The sequence below is a fragment of the Amphiprion ocellaris genome, chromosome 10 (assembly GCF_022539595.1).
Source record: "Amphiprion ocellaris isolate individual 3 ecotype Okinawa chromosome 10, ASM2253959v1, whole genome shotgun sequence".
Classification (NCBI taxonomy): domain Eukaryota; kingdom Metazoa; phylum Chordata; class Actinopteri; family Pomacentridae; genus Amphiprion; species Amphiprion ocellaris.
In genome coordinates, this window is record NC_072775.1 from 23373951 (window position 1) to 23393359 (window position 19409).

At 40.4% G+C, this 19409-nt stretch overlaps 1 protein-coding gene across 1 annotated transcript in view; it reads left to right on the plus strand.

Moving 5' to 3' along the window:
- si:ch211-106h4.4 (MAM and LDL-receptor class A domain-containing protein 2) overlaps positions 1-19409 on the plus strand; it is a 39448-nt gene that overhangs the window by 9803 nt on the left and 10236 nt on the right. Inside the window, exons 14-43 of the mRNA XM_055014641.1 lie at positions 54-187; positions 597-768; positions 1113-1232; positions 2323-2477; positions 2572-2667; positions 3155-3245; positions 3349-3468; positions 4232-4334; positions 4422-4575; positions 4690-4909; positions 5657-5780; positions 6324-6453; positions 6547-6625; positions 6726-6881; positions 7894-8019; positions 8124-8339; positions 8424-8543; positions 9932-10093; positions 10181-10272; positions 10873-11040; positions 11352-11513; positions 11619-11727; positions 14478-14600; positions 14729-14828; positions 15000-15159; positions 15894-16008; positions 16099-16242; positions 17116-17303; positions 17656-17821; positions 18695-18913. Of these exons, the coding sequence (XP_054870616.1) occupies positions 54-187; positions 597-768; positions 1113-1232; positions 2323-2477; positions 2572-2667; positions 3155-3245; positions 3349-3468; positions 4232-4334; positions 4422-4575; positions 4690-4909; positions 5657-5780; positions 6324-6453; positions 6547-6625; positions 6726-6881; positions 7894-8019; positions 8124-8339; positions 8424-8543; positions 9932-10093; positions 10181-10272; positions 10873-11040; positions 11352-11513; positions 11619-11727; positions 14478-14600; positions 14729-14828; positions 15000-15159; positions 15894-16008; positions 16099-16242; positions 17116-17303; positions 17656-17821; positions 18695-18913 (4224 nt within the window). The remainder of the gene's footprint in view (positions 1-53; positions 188-596; positions 769-1112; positions 1233-2322; positions 2478-2571; positions 2668-3154; positions 3246-3348; positions 3469-4231; positions 4335-4421; positions 4576-4689; positions 4910-5656; positions 5781-6323; positions 6454-6546; positions 6626-6725; positions 6882-7893; positions 8020-8123; positions 8340-8423; positions 8544-9931; positions 10094-10180; positions 10273-10872; positions 11041-11351; positions 11514-11618; positions 11728-14477; positions 14601-14728; positions 14829-14999; positions 15160-15893; positions 16009-16098; positions 16243-17115; positions 17304-17655; positions 17822-18694; positions 18914-19409) is intronic.

A 19409-nucleotide genomic window follows, 5' to 3' on the forward strand; every position in this document is an offset into this window, starting at 1 on the left:
CAGAACCTGTAAATGAACACAAACTTTTTTATTTATTTTTTTGGTGCTGCCAGGGCCATCAGACTTTACTCTGACAGTGTTTGTCAATGAGTTGACGGGACTTCATCCTGTATGGAATACAAGCGGATTCATGAATTACACGTGGATTCATGATCGAGTGGATTACAGTGCATCAGGCCCTCACCAGGTGGAATATCTATGATTTTATAACATACTCTGATAATTTTTTTTTTTTTTTACAGAGAATGCTGCTTGTAAAAACACTACCGTTCAAAAGTTTGGGGTCACTGAGAAATGTCCTTATTTTTGAAAGAAAAGCATTTTTTTAGATGAAAATAAATTAAATTAAATTAAATTAATCAGAAGAGACCCATTTCCAGCAACTATCACTCCTATGTTCTAATGCTACATTATGTTAGCTAATGATGTTGAAAGGCTTATTGATAATTAAAAAATCCTTGTGCAGTTATGTTAGTACATGAATAAAAGTGTGAGTTTTCATGGAAAACATGATATTGTCTGAGTGACCCTAAACTTTTGAACAGTAGTGTACACCAATGCAAAATGTTTTAATAAACTGTCATCCGTTGTCACAGATTATTTTACAAGCCAGGAGTCCTGACTCACAAGACGGAAGCTTTGCCCTGGATGACGTCCACATCATCAGGGACAAGTCTTGTGATGACATCATGGTAACCATGACGCCAAACCCTGCCACCACGACCACCACTGCTCCCACCTCCACCATGGACTGCACTTTTGAACAAGGTGAATCTGGGAAAATAGAGTTTCATTGGAGATTGTAAAATATCAGTGAATACATTTACTGTTTCAAAAACAATATGCTTATTTGTGAAATGAAGCTCCTTTTATGATTACTTTTATCATGGCTTATTGTTTTGGTTACTGCAATGACAGTCTGTGAAGAAGAAGGAATAAACGCACTTCAACATGTTTGACTTGACAGATATTTTTTCTCTTGAACTAAAAGCTCATAAAAAGTGATGATGGTTTTTGTTTCTTAATCATTTGTGTTTTAGAAAATCATCAACATACACATCAAATCCAACTTGTTACGAATGCAGTGTTTAAATTTATACGTTGTGATGCAGGTCTGTGCAACTGGGTCCAAGAGGCTGATGATGATTTGAACTGGACGCTCAGTAATGGACTTCAGGAGGACCAACCATGGGATGGACCTCAGTATGACCATACTGTTGGAAATAAAGAAGGTACTGTCTGGATACACACACTAGCTAATTTCATTTTGTCATCCATCCATCCATCCATTATCTATACACCACTTAATCCTCACTAGGGTCGCGGGGGGGTGCTGGAGTCTATCCCAGCTGACTCGGGCGAAGGCAGGGGACACCCTAGACAGGTCGCCAGTCTGTCGCAGGGCCACATACAAAGACAAACAAGCACTCTCACATTCACACCTACGGGCAATTTAGAATAATCAATTAACCTCAGCATATTTTTGGACTGTCGGAGGAAGCCGGAGTACCCGGAGAAAACCCACACATGCACAGGGAGAACATGCAAACTCCATGCAGAAAGATCCCGGGAAAGCCAGGACGCGAACCAGGGACCTTCTTGCTGCAAGGCGAAAGTGCTAACCACTACGCCACTGTGCAGCCCCTTCATTTTGTCAAATATGAGGATTTCTTTTCATTTTTGTTTTATGTCAATTTAAAGGAAATATATTGACTATTGTTTGGACAAAACAAGCTACATGAAAATCTTAGAATGATTTTTATTTTATTTTATTTCTTTACATTTTTTGGAGGGCTGCACAGTGGCGTAGTGGTTAGCACTTTCGCCTTGCAGCAAGAAGGTCCCTGGTTCGCATCCTGGCTTTCCCGGGATCTTTCTGCATGGAGTTTGCATGTTCTCCCTGTGCATGCGTGGGTTTTCTCCGGGTACTCCGGCTTCCTCCCACAGTCCAAAAATATGCTGAGGTTAATTGATTATTCTAAATTGCCCGTAGGTGTGAATGTGAGAGTGATTGTTTGTCTTTGTATGTAGCCCTGTGACAGACTGGCGACCTGTCTAGGGTGTCCCCTGCCTTCACCCGAGTCAGCTGGGATAGGCTCCAGCCCCCCCCCCCCGCGACCCTAGTGAGGATTAAGCGGTGTATAGATAATGGATGGATGGATACATTTTTTGGACTTTTATAGTCCAAATTATTCACAGATTACCTTGAAAAATAATAGCCCATAAAGTATTTAATCATTAAAGAACTAAGAAATGCATTTAGTGATTTGCATTATAGTCTAATCTTTTCTGCTGGTCTCTGTCATTTCTTTTTCTGCCAAGGTTTCTTTTTACTGCTGAATGGATCTGGATCTAAAGATGACGAGAGAGCAGTCGTCTCTGTTCTTGTCATCAGTCTTTCATCACAAATCTGTGTTGGCTTCTGGTATTACATGCTGGGCCCTTCAGTGTCCACCCTGGATCTGCTGGTGCAGACGGTATGTAACCTAGTTAGTACTAATACACCTCTTATGTTTAAGACTTTGCTTATAGTATCTTACTTCAGTACTCTAAAGCTGTGCTGTCTTCTAGCAATCCTCTGAAGATTTAGTCTGGACTCGTCGAGGGACCCAGAATCCAGAGTGGATGAACGCACAAGTAACCATCAGCATGAGCAACATAAAGCAGGTGAATCTGAACTCAAGCACTGACTCACATTTTCAGAACTGCTCTATAATCTGACAAAACACGAAATGTGCTTTTAAATGACAACAGCTGTACTGAGCAGGAGATCCATCCATTATTTATACACCGGTTAATCCTCATTAGGGTCGAGGGGGACTGGAGTCTATCCCGGCTGATTTAGGGTGAAGGCAGGGGACACCATGCATAGGTCACAGTTGCTACATATAGAGACAAACAATTCCACTCACATTCACACCTACGAACAATTAAGAGTTACCAATTAACCTCAACATGTTTGTGGACAGTGGGAGGAAGCCGGAGTACCAGGGGAAAGTCATGCATGCACAGGGACAACATGCAAACTCTGCAAAGCAACAGTGCTAACCACTGAACCACTGTGCAGCTAGCAGGAGATATGATAGAGAAATAATCTTAGTTGTTGTTTTTGCCTTGTTTTTTCAGTATTTCATTTTGTATCCTTCATCTACAGATAAAGTTCACTGGCCATAGAGACACCAGGAGCCAAGGATTCATTGCTATTGATGATGTCACAGTGAGAGAGGGTTTCTGCAGTAGTCAGAGTATGCAAACATTGGTCCAGCACTGCCTGAAGTTGACAGGAGGTCATAGCATTCAAAGTTATGACTGTTTGCCTTTTTTTTGTTTTTATTTACACCATTTCAGATGTGTGTGGGTTTGATTCAGACATGTGTGGCTTTGAGAATGATGTCAGTCATAAGGGTCGCTGGGGTCGCAGGAGGGGAACAAAGCATGATGTGGATCACACCTATGGAACAGCAAATGGTGAGCACAAAAATGTGGCACAGTGCAACTGTAGAACATGACATGTGCGGTCAAAAGAACAGAGCAATCATGGTCTAGATGGAAATGAATCTGCAGTAAGTCGAGTTAAACTGATGATCTGGAGCAGTAGTTCCCAACCTGCTGATCTACAATAACAGTTGTCAACTTGCAATATAAATCTATGGGCTTCTAACACTTTAGTGTATGATGGAGCATAAAATAATGCTCCATTATAAATTTTAAATCTATTACACAATGAATATTGAACTGAAACTTGACATTTTAAAGTGTGTTTAAACATTAAACCATAAATGTATCTGTCAGAAAATCTTTCTGACCCACAGTCCTCTGTTCATATGTCTCGATGTCTCGCATTAGTATAAATAGTGAAGTGCAGAGAGTGCCCAGACAGATGACAGCTCCTTTCACACAACAGAAAAGTGATTGTATATGATAGATAACTCTGCAAGATGGTCACAGCTTAAAGTGTGGTGTAAAGGTATCCAGACTGCATTCATTACGTTCAGTACACAGTTGTTAAGTGCAACTGTAGTACGTACTGAAAATGAAAAGAAAAAGTATCCAAATTGTCTTCTTTGCACTTATGGGACATTTTCTTTTCCTAAAGTTCTCACAGTTCAGTTGTAGTTATTGAATTAATATCACACTGTTTAGGTGAGGTGAGTACAGTCTACAGTGAGCAAAAACTGCAACCATGCTCTACCTGAGAAAAGCATTGAAGAACCGGCTTTCCTTTTTGTAGGTTTCTACATGACTGTGAATATATCAGATTCTGCACAGTCTGAGGTAGCTCAGCTGCTCACACCACAGTTCACTTCCTCTGCAGAGATGTGTGTACGTTTCTGGTGAGTCCAAAGCTGCCATCACACATTTATACACCACTGTTTGGCACGGATTTTAATGTTAATGTTTAACTTAATGGATTTGTTCAGGTACTGGTTGTCTGCAGAATCTTCGAACACGCTTGCTGTCCATGTGCTGCGAAATGCGGTTGAGTTGGACGAAGCGCTTTGGCAGCGGCATGGAGCTCCTTCTGCAGGCTGGGAGGTGGCAGAGGTCACTGTGTCCTCACCCACAAAGTACTATGTAAAACACTTTATTCATAATGACTTCCTTTCTCTCTGCTCATCAAACTGTCTCTTCCACAGCATTTTTTGTCTTGAAGGTTGCCATCCTAAAGCTTTTGTGCTCGTTCTCCAGGTAGTGTTTAGGGCTGTCCATGTGAACGGCACCAATTCTGCAGTGAAGATAGATGATTTCTCTGTGAGGGAGGGGCCCTGCAGCCCTCCAGGCAGCTGTGATTTTGAGTCTGGACAATGCACTTGGGTCAACATCCCCACGGGAGATGGACATGACTGGGTGCTGGCTCACGGAGGCTCGCATGGTCCACCGACAGACCATACCACTCAGACCCCAGAGGGTATGACCTTAGATATACTGAAAGTATACACTATCGTACAAAAGTTGGGAGTCACCCAGACAATTTCATGTTTTCCATGAAAACTTTTATTCATGTGCTAACATAATTGCAAAAGGGTTTTCTAATCATCAGTTAGCCTTTCAACACCATTAGCTAACACAATGTAGCATTAGAACACAGGAGTGATGGTTGCTGGAAATGTTCCTCTGTATCCCTGTGTAGATATTCCATTAAAAATCAGCCGTTTCCAGCTAGAATAGTCATTTACCACATTAACAATGTCTAGACTGTATTTCTGATTCATTTAATGTTATCTTCATTGAAAAAAAACTGCTTTTGTGACCCCAAATTCTTGAACGGTAGCGTATGTGTATCCCTATGACAGACTGGTGATCTGTCCAGGTGAACTCTGCCTTCACTTGTCTCTGACTTATGTCCTAACATTACCTCATATCTGCACCACAAAAAAAATCCCTGTAAATTTTATGTAAAACTGAAAAATTGGCTTTGAAATCATCAGAAAGTATTATCTTTTCCATCTCACTTTGATCAGGCTGCACTTAAGGCTTCTATGATTAAATCAGCCAAAATTATCATCAGCTGATAGTTTACACTGTAAATGAGTCCCTCAAAAGACACACGTCTCTCTATCATGACATATTTCAGACTTTTTATCTCCTAAAACAGTGTGCAACTTCATTTTTCTTCTTAGAATTCTTAGCATTTTTGCTTCCCTTTTGCTCGTAGGTTGGTTGTTGCTGAGCTCATCAGTTCACCAGAATCCCAGCAGTGTAGCACAGGTATTGTCTGAATGGATCCAAGTGAAAGACACCACCTCCTGTCTCACCTTATGGTACCATATGGATAACAGGTCAGCCAAAAAAAATCGTGAAATCAATGCTTTTTTTCCACTACAGTACTACAGTATGTGACAATGCAATGTGAGGATGCACTTTATCCTGTTTGTCCTGTTTAGTTTCCTCATTGACTTCCTCAGGAAGTGTGCACAAATGTCATTCAGTCATGAATCACCTGCTTCACTTTATGCAAGACTCAGAGTGTTCTGTGGTAGAGTTCACTTTTTACCCAAGACTTAATATCAGTTTTTGAACATAGAAGCTTTATTTTAACCCTCTAGCAACATCCTGCTGATGAGTCTGTGTACTATATTATAGAACATTTTAAAGACACAAGATTTTAAAACAAATGGAAACAAGGACAGGTCTAGTTTGTGAAAGATTTTCAGAATTCATAGTCTTGCCTTTTTTGTTATATTGACACAAGTGTAACATTTTACAAGAATCAGTGAAAAAATATGAAGTGCTACTTTTGGAGAACTGTGTGAAGACTAAAGATCATTTTTGGTCAAACTGACTAGACCAAAGTTGTTTTTGACATTCTTCTTGTTTGTTAGCGACTCTGGGACATTGTGGGTGTTCACACACTCAGAGCCATCAGAGGATCATCTGATGTTCCACAGTAACAGCAGTGGGAACAACTGGAGCAGATTCTCTCAGTCAATAGAGACGTCCAAACCTTTTCAGGTAATCCAAGACTGAATTAGTGCTCATAGTAAATCAGAATAGTGATGTAAGAAAGGAATTTTTTTAAATATTTACATACCGTCTCAACAACAGCTGTTGATCAAGGCCCAGCCAAACAACAGAGAATTTATTGCCATCGACAGCATCAGTCTAACATCAGGCCCTTGTCAAGGTGCTGCTTTTTGCGTGTATTTTTTTTTCATTTGGACAGTTATTTAATCTGAGGTATGTTTCGTACTAAAAACATGTATGCTGTTTTCTTATTGTTATAGTGAATGAAACAAGTTTAGGATTTGTGGGATGTTCTTTCGAAAATGGCACATGTGACTGGGAGGACATCAGTGCTGGCCAGCTTCAGTGGGTGAAAGGGAGGAATGCTACTGGGAACACTGGTCCGTCTGTGGACCACACACTGGGCTCTGAACTGGGTAAGGCCACACACAAACCAGTGTAGCACAGATTAGCTGCAGCTGGACTGCTATCCAGTTATACTGGGGCGGCTGTGGCTCAGGTAGTAGAGCGGGTCGTCCAATGACCGAAGGGTCGGCGGTTCGATTCCCGCTCTGTCCTAGTCATGTGCTGTTGTGTCCTTGGGCAAGACACTTTACCCACCTTGCCTCCAGTGCTGCTACTCACACTGCAGTATGAATGCGTGTGAATGTTGGTGGTGGTCGGAGGGGCTGTAGGCGCAGATTGGCAGCCACGCTTCTGTCAGTCTGTCCCAGGGCAGCTGTGGCTACAAATGTAGTTTACCACCACCGAGTGAGAATGTGTGAGTGAATGAATAATGGATTCATTGTGAAGCGCTTTGAGTGCCTTGAAAAGCGCTATATAAATCTAATCCATTATTATTATTATTATTATTATTATTATTATTATTATTATTATACAGAAGACACAGAAAAATGGTCTCCAAGTCTAAAATACAAAATATTCTAAAAGGCAAAGCATGATCAATGCAAATCCAAACATAAGCTTCTATCTCTTAGCTAGTCTGATTATCATTTTTATTATTATGACGTTTGTTACAAGGGTAAAAGAAGCTAAATAATAAAGTGTAGTTGCTCTTGTGTTTAATGGATAATGCTGGCCACAGATTCCACATCCTTGTTTTACTCTGGTTTGGGATGGGAAGGCTCAGATTTAATGTTTATGATAAGCATGAAATCTACAACAAAAAACACAAGTATAAAAACAGAAAAGACTAAATATTACTCTGACATGCTGCATACAGAGCACAACAATACCCCAAACAGTCTCTCAAATGATAAACTTACATGTGCATATTAAGCAAGCCTGTGCACAAGAAACAAAGGATGTTTTAGTCCTACTGCATTGGAATCAGGGTACTCTGAAAGTCCTGTCTAGAAGCAGAATGGTCTGCTGAATGTGTATGCTCAAGTCACCGCACTCAGCAGAGTTCTGATTGGATTCTTCCAGGCTGGTATATGGCAGTGAAACCTTACCAGGATGTTGAAATGAGCCCGGCTGCTCTGCAGAGTCCCACCATGAAACAGGCCAGTGCCACCTGCACTCTGCATTTCTACTACAACATGTATGGAGAAGGTATGTTTGCTTTTGCAAGTGTATGTGTCAGCAATATAAAACATCTCATGTTCTTGCTTTCAGTCAGCAGGCATGTTTGAGCATTCAGCATTCAACTGTTGCAGACAAAAAAGATCTCCATGTGCTGCTGAAGGAGAACTCCAGGACCACCACACTATGGTGGCTATCTGGTAACCACGGTGATCTGTGGAAACGCGGTGAGGTGACAGTTGGCCGAGTCACTCAGGATTTCAGCGTCCTGTTTGAAGCGTCCCGGACCTTCAACCATCCTGGACACATTGCAATTGATGATGTGGACTTCACCAACTGCACCCTGCCTGGTAGGCCTTCTGATCAACCTGTGTCTTTTATTTACTTACTTTTTTCAAGCTGATTCATAAGAAATGCTTTGGGTTCCTTCTTAGAGCCCCAGCCGCAGTGTCCTGATAGCATGTTCATGTGCAACAACAAAGTATGTGTGGATCCCAACCATGTGTGTGACTTCAGTGACGACTGTGGAGACTGGTCTGATGAGAACAACTGTGGTGAGAGATTATCTGCCATTACAATAATTGAAATAAGGCCTGTACACTATGCTTCATTTTGTAAGTTTCCCCTTTATCAAACAGCATAAAAACCTAGACATGTACAATTCATTTAGTCCCATATTGGGCATTGTTTAATCAAACATGTAGAGTCTCGTGTGTCTCCAGAATGTGTCTTTACATTTTCAGGTCAAAATATTCCAAAAAATGGCTCATTTTAACATGACTATATAACTGATGGTTTTAGTTCTGCTCTAAACAGGCTGTTTCAGTGTCTGTAGTTTTAAATGTAGCTGAGCTACTGCTGGAAACGTCCCCTTCAAGAAGAAGATGCTCTGTGTCTGTGATTGACGAAATAGAGCAAAACCGTTCAGCCCACAGCAGTCAACACAGACATTTATGTGTGTGTGAGGCCAGGATTTTTTGTCATTTCATCTTTTCTCTCAGAGTGACCCTTTTACCTGGAAATATCGCCAAATTCACAGGGTTGTTTTTCACGAGTTTGTGAGACGATGTCTGGGTTTGTATGTTTTAAGCCCTGCAGAGCTTAAGACATACAAACTAGACAATCGTTAGTTCCCGGTAGCAGTTCAGCAAAATCCTTACAGACTTGTAAAACTGAGAGTCTATCTAGTTGTGGTGGAAATGACAAGTGGCAGAGGTAAATGTGTTCATAGCTTAACAACTATTACTTTACACCTCAACACTTACAACCACAAAACACAATAAAAAAAATATTTTTACTGTATAGGACCTTTAAATCTGTAATTATGGCACAAAAACAGAGTAGTTATTGGCACTTTGTTTTATTGAACATTTTTTTCTAATGATTTTTTTTCCCCAAAACACAAAAGTTAAGCAAATTGTTGTGTTTTTCGATGAGAAGTAAGACTTTTTAATAAATAATTTCATATCACTTAAATGTTTTTAAATACAATTCTAGTCATATTTGATCTGGTGACAGACTGATAAATAACTGCCAACTTCATGTTGCCTTTTGGGCTGCACAGTGGATCGGTGGTTTGCAATGTTGCCTTACAGCTAAAAGATCCCCAGTTTGCATCCTGGCCTTCCTGGGATCTTTCTGCATGGAGTTTGCATGTTCTCCCTGTCCATGTGTGGGTTTTCTCCAGGTTCTCCAGCTTCCTCCCACAGTCCAAAAACATGCTGAGGTTAACTGGTGATTCTAAATTGTCTGTAGGTGTGAATGTGAGTCTGATTGTTTGTCTCTATGTGTAGCCCTGTGATAGACTGGTGACCTGTCCAAGGTGTCCCCTGTCTTCACCCTAAGTCAGCAGGGATAGACTCCAGCCCCCCGCGACCCTAATGAGAATTAAGCCGTGTATAGATAATGGATGGATGTTGCCTTTTATCTGCTAACAATGTAGAGCAACAAGGCGTGGTGGAGCGCTGCAGCTTTGAACAAGGCCTGTGTTCCTGGGCGGAGAGCGACGTGGACACACCCGGAGCTGAATGGACGCATCGGAAAGGAGAGGAAGCCTGGCCCAACCACGGACCTCCCAGAGATCACACCCAAAACTCTGCCGCAGGTACAAGAGTCAGAGCTCTTAGTTACTAATAAGTCCACTAATGTTGTGCTTTACCTATAAACTGTATTGTCTGTTGTTACTGAATAGGTCACTATGTTATACCTGGGACTCACCTGAATATGAAGGGCCAGACATCAGAGATTCTCTCCAAGACTTTGCTTCCCAGCTTAAACTGTACAGTGAGTTGAACACCAGCAAAACACCACCACATTTTTAAAATATTGCTAACAAGTCAGTGTTTCACAATTTTGGGTGGTGAAAATTTAAAATCGGAAAGAATACACATCAAACCACAACAAATAGTAATCAAACAGGTCAAAACATCCAACAAATAACCACCACATCACAATGAGGGGTAACAATAAAACAGACATTTGGAAATGAATCTGCATAAACTCTTATAACAACAATAGGTGCACTTAGAAAACATTTTATCATTATGGGTAAAAGCTTAATCCAATACAGATGACATTAAAAGAATGGAAAGGAAGCTCAGAATAAATACTAATACCATGCATTTGTGAACAGTGTAACTTCTCTGTTGGCTCTGTTTAGTCTTTAACTTTCCCATTTCAGCATTGTTTTCTTTGCATCTATTTACTTCTTTCAGGCAACAGTCAATTTTGTATCTTTTATTATCTTCCTCCTGCTTGTTTTGTCCTGTCAAGGGGCAGTCCATTATTAACTACCCCTGCAGGTTGATCACAGTTCACATGACTATTTTAATAAGCACTCATCCTTTCTTTTCTCTGTTCATTTTACTGTTACAATACCTCTAGGTAAGGTTCTTCTTCTTCAGCCTGGATGATGCTGCAGGCCGACTGACAGCAGAGTCCAGGACAGTGCAGTCTGGCAGTGGTGACCGAGTGTTATGGCTCGGGGAGACGTCACAGAGTTACAGCTGGCAGAGAGCAGAGGTCACATTCACCTCCTCAGCCAGCAGCAAGGTTAGTGAGACACAGACAGGTAATTAACTGGTAGCTCTGGGCTCATTCGTGAAGATGTCAGATTGTTATGTGACAAAGAAATCAATCAGCAAGATTTTAGAGTACATTAAAATCATTGGTATAAATTCTTAAAGGCAACAGAAATTGCTTTATCTAAAGAACAAGAAGACTGTGAAAGACTCAAAAGATTGAAGTACCTGTTGGGTGAATGCACCGTCCCCTTGCTAGTATTTCCTCTTGATTACCGTCATTTCAGTGTGTTTTCATTGTGGAAATGAGGTCACAATGTTTCTAGTGTATCTCCTCCTCAGATTGTCTTCAGGTATGAGCTTGGGGAAGGTCGCAGGGGGCTGGTTGCACTGGATGGGATCTCTTTCTCCAAGGAGTGTAAATTTGACCCTGACAACAACAAACTACCAGACACGTCACCCACCTCTGTCCCACCCACTTCTCCATCCATTAACCCCTGTCAGGTAAACTGTAATACCTGTCATAGCAAACTCATCATTGCAAAAACAACTCTGTGAAGTATTCCACAAAACAAGTCTGCAGTTAATTCTCTTGCTGTGGTGTTGCAGGATGGTGAGTTTTTTTGCTGGCGGTCAGCTGGAGGAGTGTGTGTTCTGGCTACCTTACGGTGTGATTATGGTTCAGACTGTCCCCAGGGGGAGGACGAGGACGGCTGTGGTGAGAGCTGCATGTCGCATTCACTGTATCTGTTCAAACAGGCTGGAAAGTCAGACTTCACAGTTAAATTTCATTTTTAATGTATCATACTAGATGGTTTTAAGAACCCTTGTGGTGAAAATCTAGTTTTCCTTGTTAACTCGGTTCTTTATATGCTAGAAGACACAAGATTAGTGAAATAAGCAGTCAGCCCCATGGCTGAGTATTTCCACCCTAAAACTACACATTTTGATGACAGTCTCAAAAATATACACTATCATCCAAAAGTTTGGGTTCACCCAAGCAATTTCATGTTTTCTATGAACACTCAAACTTTCATTCATGTACTAACATAATTGCACAAGGGTTTTCTAATCATCTATTAGCCTTTCAACACCATTAGCTAACACAATGTAGCATTAGAACACAATAGTGATGGTTGCTGGAAATGTTCCTCTGTACCTCTATGGAGATATTCCATTAAAAATCAGCCGTTTCCAGCTAGAATAAACATTTACCACATTAACAATGTCTAGACTGGATTTCTGATTCATTTAATGTTATCTTCATTGAAAAAAGGCTTTTCTTTCAGAAATAAGGACATTTCTACATGACGACAAAACTTTTAAACAGTAGTGTATAATCAAACTTCCAGGGCTTTATACATAACAAAGCCAAGGCAGGGGACTTTCTTTATCATTATTCTTCAGAACTAGTTTCTGGTCCAGACATGTATGACTGAATTATACCAATATTAAGGGAAGTCTGTATGTATGTTGTCTCAATTACTTTCAACATGTGTTTCAAACTTGCGTTCTTGGCAACAAGATACGGTTGTGTACCTACTGCTATAAGAACAGTTGTTGTTAGCAACTGTTAGCAAGAGGCTGCATTAATGCCACAAGGAGCTGGGTTTACACTGTGCTCACTTTGTTTCATGTACTACTGATATTCACACGTGAGTGAAGCTGTTTCAAATGAGTTAGTAAATTTGACATACAACCAGCTTGAAGTTGAATAATGCTGACATACAGGTGTTGTCTGATCTACCTTTCTTTGTCCATCATCACTCTAGTTAGCTGAGAAACCATAGTGTTCCCAAACAGCAGACTTCATGTATCTGTAACTACAAGGCTGTGCTGTGTACATGGGCTGAACTAACAACATGTGGTGTTTGCTGAAGCTGTCTATAGAGAAACGTCTTTCAAATTGAGTTCCACTGAAACAATAAAGGTCTGTACTTACAGTGGCTGCATTCATTTCGTACACGTGAGTGATTCCAAAGGCCTATACCAAATATTTTTGGAAAAATATGTGTACCGTGACACCTCTACCATTAATATTACTTGCAATTGTGTAGCACAAAGTAGTTTTTCATTGTTTGAGCAGAGTTGTAGGTGAGCTGTTTTGCTTGGGCTTCTGTTAATGAAAAGAGATGCAGGGAGTGACATCTAAGCCAACTTAAGGCACAATGAGATTTTTTTTATGGAAAAAGATGTCTAAATATTTAACTTTGATCCACAAAAGGAGTGCTGGGAGTTTAATCATTAACTTGAGAAAGACCTTAAAGCTGTGGGTCAAATTGTGGGCCTAAAAGGACGGCAGCTGTACATAAGATTTTGTCTTATGATCTCTGATTGAGAAAGAATGGGGTTTCTTGGTGTCACATGTAAATGAGATTAAGCTATAGCTACATATATACTCTGCTCTACGCTCTTGAACTAGTGCAGTCTACTACAATTGTCCTGCAGAAAATCCTGCCCTCATGATGGTGACAACATTCATCCATCCATCCATTATCTATTTACTGCTTAATCCTCATTAGGGGCGTTGGGGGGCTGAAGTCTATCCCAGCTGACTTAGGATGAAGGCAGAGGACACCTTGGACAAGTCACCAGTGTGTCACAGGGCTACATTTACAGACAAACCATCACACCTACAGACAATTTAGAATCACCAGTTAACCTCAGCATGTTTTTGAACTGTGGGAGGAAGCCAGAGTACCCAGAGAAAACCTACACATGCACAGGGAGAACATGCAAAGATCCCAGGAAGGTCGGGATGCAAACCGGGGACCTTCTAGCTGCAAGGCAACGGCGCTAACCACCGATCCACTGTGCAGCCCAGTGACAACGTTCAGTGTTTGTCAATTCAACTCTTTTTAGAAGTTTTAGCTTTTGATGTCACTTGGCTGCGTTTTTTTATGCTAAGAAATGTCTTTCTAATTTTGTTTAACCTCATCCATACAATAATATAAATAAGAAAGACAAAATGTTGTAATGCAATCAGCACAACAAACTACATCCTCCATTGCAGCTTTATACATTGCTCCAAGCAACTGCATTGTGTTTTTTAGGACAGAACAAATGTGTCACTCTGTTTTATTGAAGTAAGCATGGCTGTGTTGTTAAAGCTTGATTTTTCTTTTTTTTTTTAAAAAAAGGAGGAAATGCAGACAGATGGTCTCTTCCTTCATAATAACTTCAAAATGAATCGCATATACATCTACACAGAGTTCATACTGACCTACAACAAGAGAATTATTTGAATTTATAGGCTCTATTTCAACAAAACCAATTGATTATATTAACACAGACCAGCAACCAACATAACATTTATTGTTGGACTCAATATAAATGTATTCTGTAGTATTTTTTGAAATAATAGTGGATTGGTGTTACCCTTTTTTCTTCCAAATAATGCATTTGTAAACCCATATTCATGCATGTGTCTATCTACAGCAGTATTATTTACATTTACCTATATTTTAGGTCCGTGCACGTTTGAGAGTGATCAATGCCACTGGACTGACACCAGTGATGGACAGACCATGTGGCAGAGACAGAAAGCCAATAACAACACTGAGCCACCCACTGATCACACCACAGACACGGGTAATTCTAATCATCTTCTGACTGACTGAACAGTTAGTTGATATCATGGACACCATTGCTACACTCCATCCTCTTAATCAGCATGTTTGAAGATCTGCTTTCTTCATTCAGTTTTTCTTCGTTCGTAGGCTACTACATGAGAGTGAATTTCAGTCAAGCGTCCACACAGAGTGAAGCCCAACTCCAGAGTCCCACACTCCCTTCTTCATCTCCCTACTGCCAGATTCTGTAAGTCATAACCACAAGGTGTGATTATCTGATTCCCGGTGTCAGTAAAATATTTGTTTTGATTTGGAGTTAAATATTTTAGTATATGAATTGCTCAATGCTCCCCACCTCCCCCATGTTTCTACCAATCTAACACTCTCCCCTTCTTCCTTCCTTCTTTCCTGAACCCAGGTTTCACTTCCACATCAGTGCAGAGAGTGCTGGGTCACTCAGAGTGCTTATGCAGCAAGCTGAGGGGAGTGAAGCAATCCTGTGGTCACGCAGTCACAACACTGTCTCCCGCTGGACCTCAGAGCATCTGCCTGTAGGCCCACACCAGCAGCCTTATAAGGTGTTTGCTCGTGCATCTGTTCAGCAACTGAGCAGTCACATTTGAAACTTTACATGCAGATGACCTACTGATGTGTGCACTTTTAAAGAAACAATGAGAGTAAATGTGCAGAGTATCGCAAAGACTGCAGAAGCTTCCTACAGAATGAGATGTCGCTGGAAATCATGTGACGCGACTTTCGCAGTTTCTGAATCTCATTCAAGAGGAGTTCATCAATCTGGCAGTGGCTGTGACTCAGTCCCTTAAGATTACATTTTCTGTTTATTATATTCACATACGCTATGGTTCAAAAGTTTGGGGTCACTTAGAAATTTCCTTATTTTTGTAAGAAAAGCTTTTTTTTTCAATGACGATAGCATTAAATTAATTAGAAATCCAGTCTAGACATTGTTAATGTGGTAAATGTCTATTCTAGCTGGAAAGGGCTGATTTTTAATGGAATATCTACATAGGGGAACTGAGAAACATTTCCAGAGACCATCACTCCTGTGTTCTAATGCTACTTTGTGTTAGCTAATCCTGTTAAAGGCTAATTGATGATTAGAAAACCCTTGTGCAATTATGTTAGCACATGAATGAAAGTGTGAGTTTTCATGGAAAACCACAAACTTTTGAACGGTAGAGTGCATTTTCCAATGAATGTCTACAGAAAGAGCATGTATTCTCTAAGTCCAGGACACTTCAATGCTTCCTTTGTTTTAGAGGATCCTTTCGAAATCCGTTTGTGTTCTCAGGTTTGGTTCAGTAGCGTGAATAAAGCTGCTGAGGGGGGCACCGCTACTGGAGACCATGTTGTTGCTTTGGATGATATCTCTTTTCTAAACTGTGAACAATCCTACCAGCCACCAGGTAAAGTTTCATTAGAATTACATATTATTAAATCCTTATTAACACTGTGACGGAGGTTGGCTCATTCTGAAAGGATTCTTCCCTCCTCAGCTCTGTCGTTCTCTGACTGTGCTTTTGAAGAGGATCTGTGTAGTTGGGTGCAGGGGGCTGAGGATGAGCTGGACTGGCTCAGCAGATCAGGACCCACCGAAACCCCCAACACTGGGCCTGCAGGAGACCACACCACCGGCGAAGGTCAGCACTTTATACAAGCAGTTTCCTCAAGATCATAACTTCTGAAACAACTAAATGTTCATGTTGTGTGAACTAAATAGTAAGTGTGCAAAAAGCTAGCACACTTTTTGTGAAAATCATTGTTTCAGACTGATTTGCACAACTTTAATCCAGTGCATCCTGTACGCATTTGTGTGTAAGGGATCTAAACATGCTAACTAGCTAAATGTTAACTATCTCTGTACATGATCACTGACTGCACCTTTAACTATATTATTGCATGTGTCTAGAATTTTCCTCAAATGCAAGCCTTTTCTAACTTTTTGTTGAGCAGCAGCCACTGTGATCACAAGTGGCCAGTGATGGAAAATAATTGCCACAGAGGCCAAGCAGAGTCATACACACTCAGTAACACAATCATACAGGCCATAACAGGAGAACAATGCTGCAGCAGCAAATTGAACGGAACAGCAATGCATTTTATTTGTTATGACTTTGTGAAATAAAAGGTTCAAGTTTAGCTTTGAAAAGATATTGTTAGGAAAAAAGCAGATTTTTTAGATAAATTACAAGATCAGCTGGACTTTAGCAGAATATCAGAACTTTAACATTTTCGTATTGCTGCAATGTCAAGCCTGGGAACCAAGAAAAATCTAGAGAGTCATAAGGCATTTACTGTGGTCAGAAAGAACAACCAAACACTTGGTTACATTCTCTGTAATCTATGCTTTTTTTTGTTTGTTTAATTCCTCACAGTTTCACCTCTTCAAACTTCTAAATTCATGCAAATGAATGACGGAGCAAATCACTCCTCACACAACATATACGCAACCTTTGAAGTGTTATTTTGTTGAGGGGTTTAAAAAACAGAAAGTTCTTGTATTTGGTTCACAGGAAAATACCTTTACATCAAGACCTCCCTACCAAGTGAAAAGGGAAATGTGGCCCAGCTCAAGTCCTCACTGCTGCCTCCTGCTGGTGAAAACGGATACTGTTTGACATTTTGGTACCACATGTTTGGAGCTACTGTGGGTTCCTTGACAATGTTTCTACAGACAGTTGATCCCTTAAAGAAAACAATGGTAAGACAACATGCAATCATCAATTTTGATCGAGCAAACAAATGACAGAAGTCAGAGAAGGCCACTGTTTTTCCATCAAAGATTCTGTTAGGGTCTGGGCACATTACTTCCCTTTGCTGCAGTGTTTGAAAACGGCTGTGAATGTGATTGAGAAACATTTGTGGCTATTTCCACCGGTTTCTGGCTCTGTTATTATACATTTCACACAGTTGTGAAATGCTGATTGCAAAATAACATTAATGCAAGTTATAACGATTGCAAGCTGCACAGTTTCACTGCATAACGCTGTGTTGCAAAAACCTCCTCACATCCTCATTGTGATGAGTGAATCAACCTCCTGCCTTTCCTGTAGGCGTGGCAAAAATCAGGAAACCAAGGGGATGAGTGGCTGCTGGTTCAGAGCCATGTGACCTTGCAGAACGTCCACCAAGTGATTCTGGAGGCTACAGTGGGCGGAGAGGCAGGAGACATAGCCATTGATGACATCTCGCTTGTTCATGGACCATGTCCTGCTTCTGGTAACAAGGCTGAAGCTGGAGATAATCCTAAAATCCATTTCACACGGATTTGTAGTTTTGTAATTCTTTGTTGATCAATTTTTAAATGATCACAAATACATTCAATTTCATTTCAATTCAGCTTCATTTAAAGCACCAACGCGACATAGCTAGATCAAGACCTTAACATTCTATGTTACATAGAGAAAAGAAACACAAATCCAATGATGCAATTTCAACAAGCACTTGGCAATTTTCCTCATTAGATTACCATGATCTTTTTTTAGCACCATCTCAGTGTGCTATGTGTATCGATCGAGTGAATAAATTTGGATTTTCTACATGCTAGTATGAGATTGAATGCATTCTTGTATGTTAGGTGAAAAAACGTGTAACTTTCTCCTATTTATTTGTCTTGATTACTACTTTTGGGCACCCAAGTGCTTTAGACCTTTAAAGAATAACTCTAATTGTATTTTATATCTTTCTTATTGTGAACAAATTCCATGAAAAGACCAGAAACACAATACTCACAAGTATTGTCCATGTAGCCAGTGCCCAATATCACTCCACACTGCCAAACCATGACTGTCAAAAACTATTTGAAACACATCAGTGAGCTTCACAATCACACTTACTGATATTTTGTATAGCTGAAAGTAGTAAATTTACTTGGAGCTGTTGGTTTTGGTCCAGAGCAATGAGAAAATATAGAATAGCATCTCTTTTTAGTAGAAAAGAAACAGTAGTTGTCCAAGTTGTTAACAGAATCTAAAATAACAGTTACTGGACAATCAAACATAAACAATCAGGCAGAGAAGAAACGAGATATTACTACGCAAATTTCTATATTTGTAAAATATATGGATTTTAAAATGCAACATTTTCCTACAGAGTTGTGTGACTTTGAGGAGGGGAGCTGTAACTGGCAGCAGCAGACAACCGATGACTTTGACTGGCTCAGACATTCAGGCTACACACATAACCCAAACACTGGACCGGACAGCGACCACACCACCAACACACCCGCAGGTCACTACTACTACCTGCCTTCCTCAAGTGCCGACCAAACTGGCCAGAAAGCTGCGATGTCTTCACCACTGTACCCTTCAGGTGAGAGTCTCCACAGTTTTTATTTCTTGTTAGGGTTCGAGCACCGGTGGTGCAAAGAACCTATTGTAACGCATGGGTTTTTATGAAATACTTTCTTCTTCGGACGAAAGAAATGCATTTTTGAGACCCTAAAAATACTTGACAGCGCGTGAAAACTTGCACACACATAAGGACCAGAAAAAAAATATATATATATTTTAAGGGAAATACACACATATCTGGCAAAATGGCTCTTTAGAGTCCCCTGCAATATTATGAAAATTCAGCCCCTGAACCACATTTCACCTACAATTACGAAATTTGGTACACATCTGTAACGCATCAGGATGCACAGAAAAGCTTCTTGAACTAATACACGAAACCCAACAGGAAGCCAGTCATTTTGAGCTATTTGTAATGTTTTGGATGATTTTGGATCAATTTTTGCACATTTTCAAATGTTATATACTCAACAACCCAACAGGAAGTCAGCCATTTTTAATTGTGTCATGTTTTG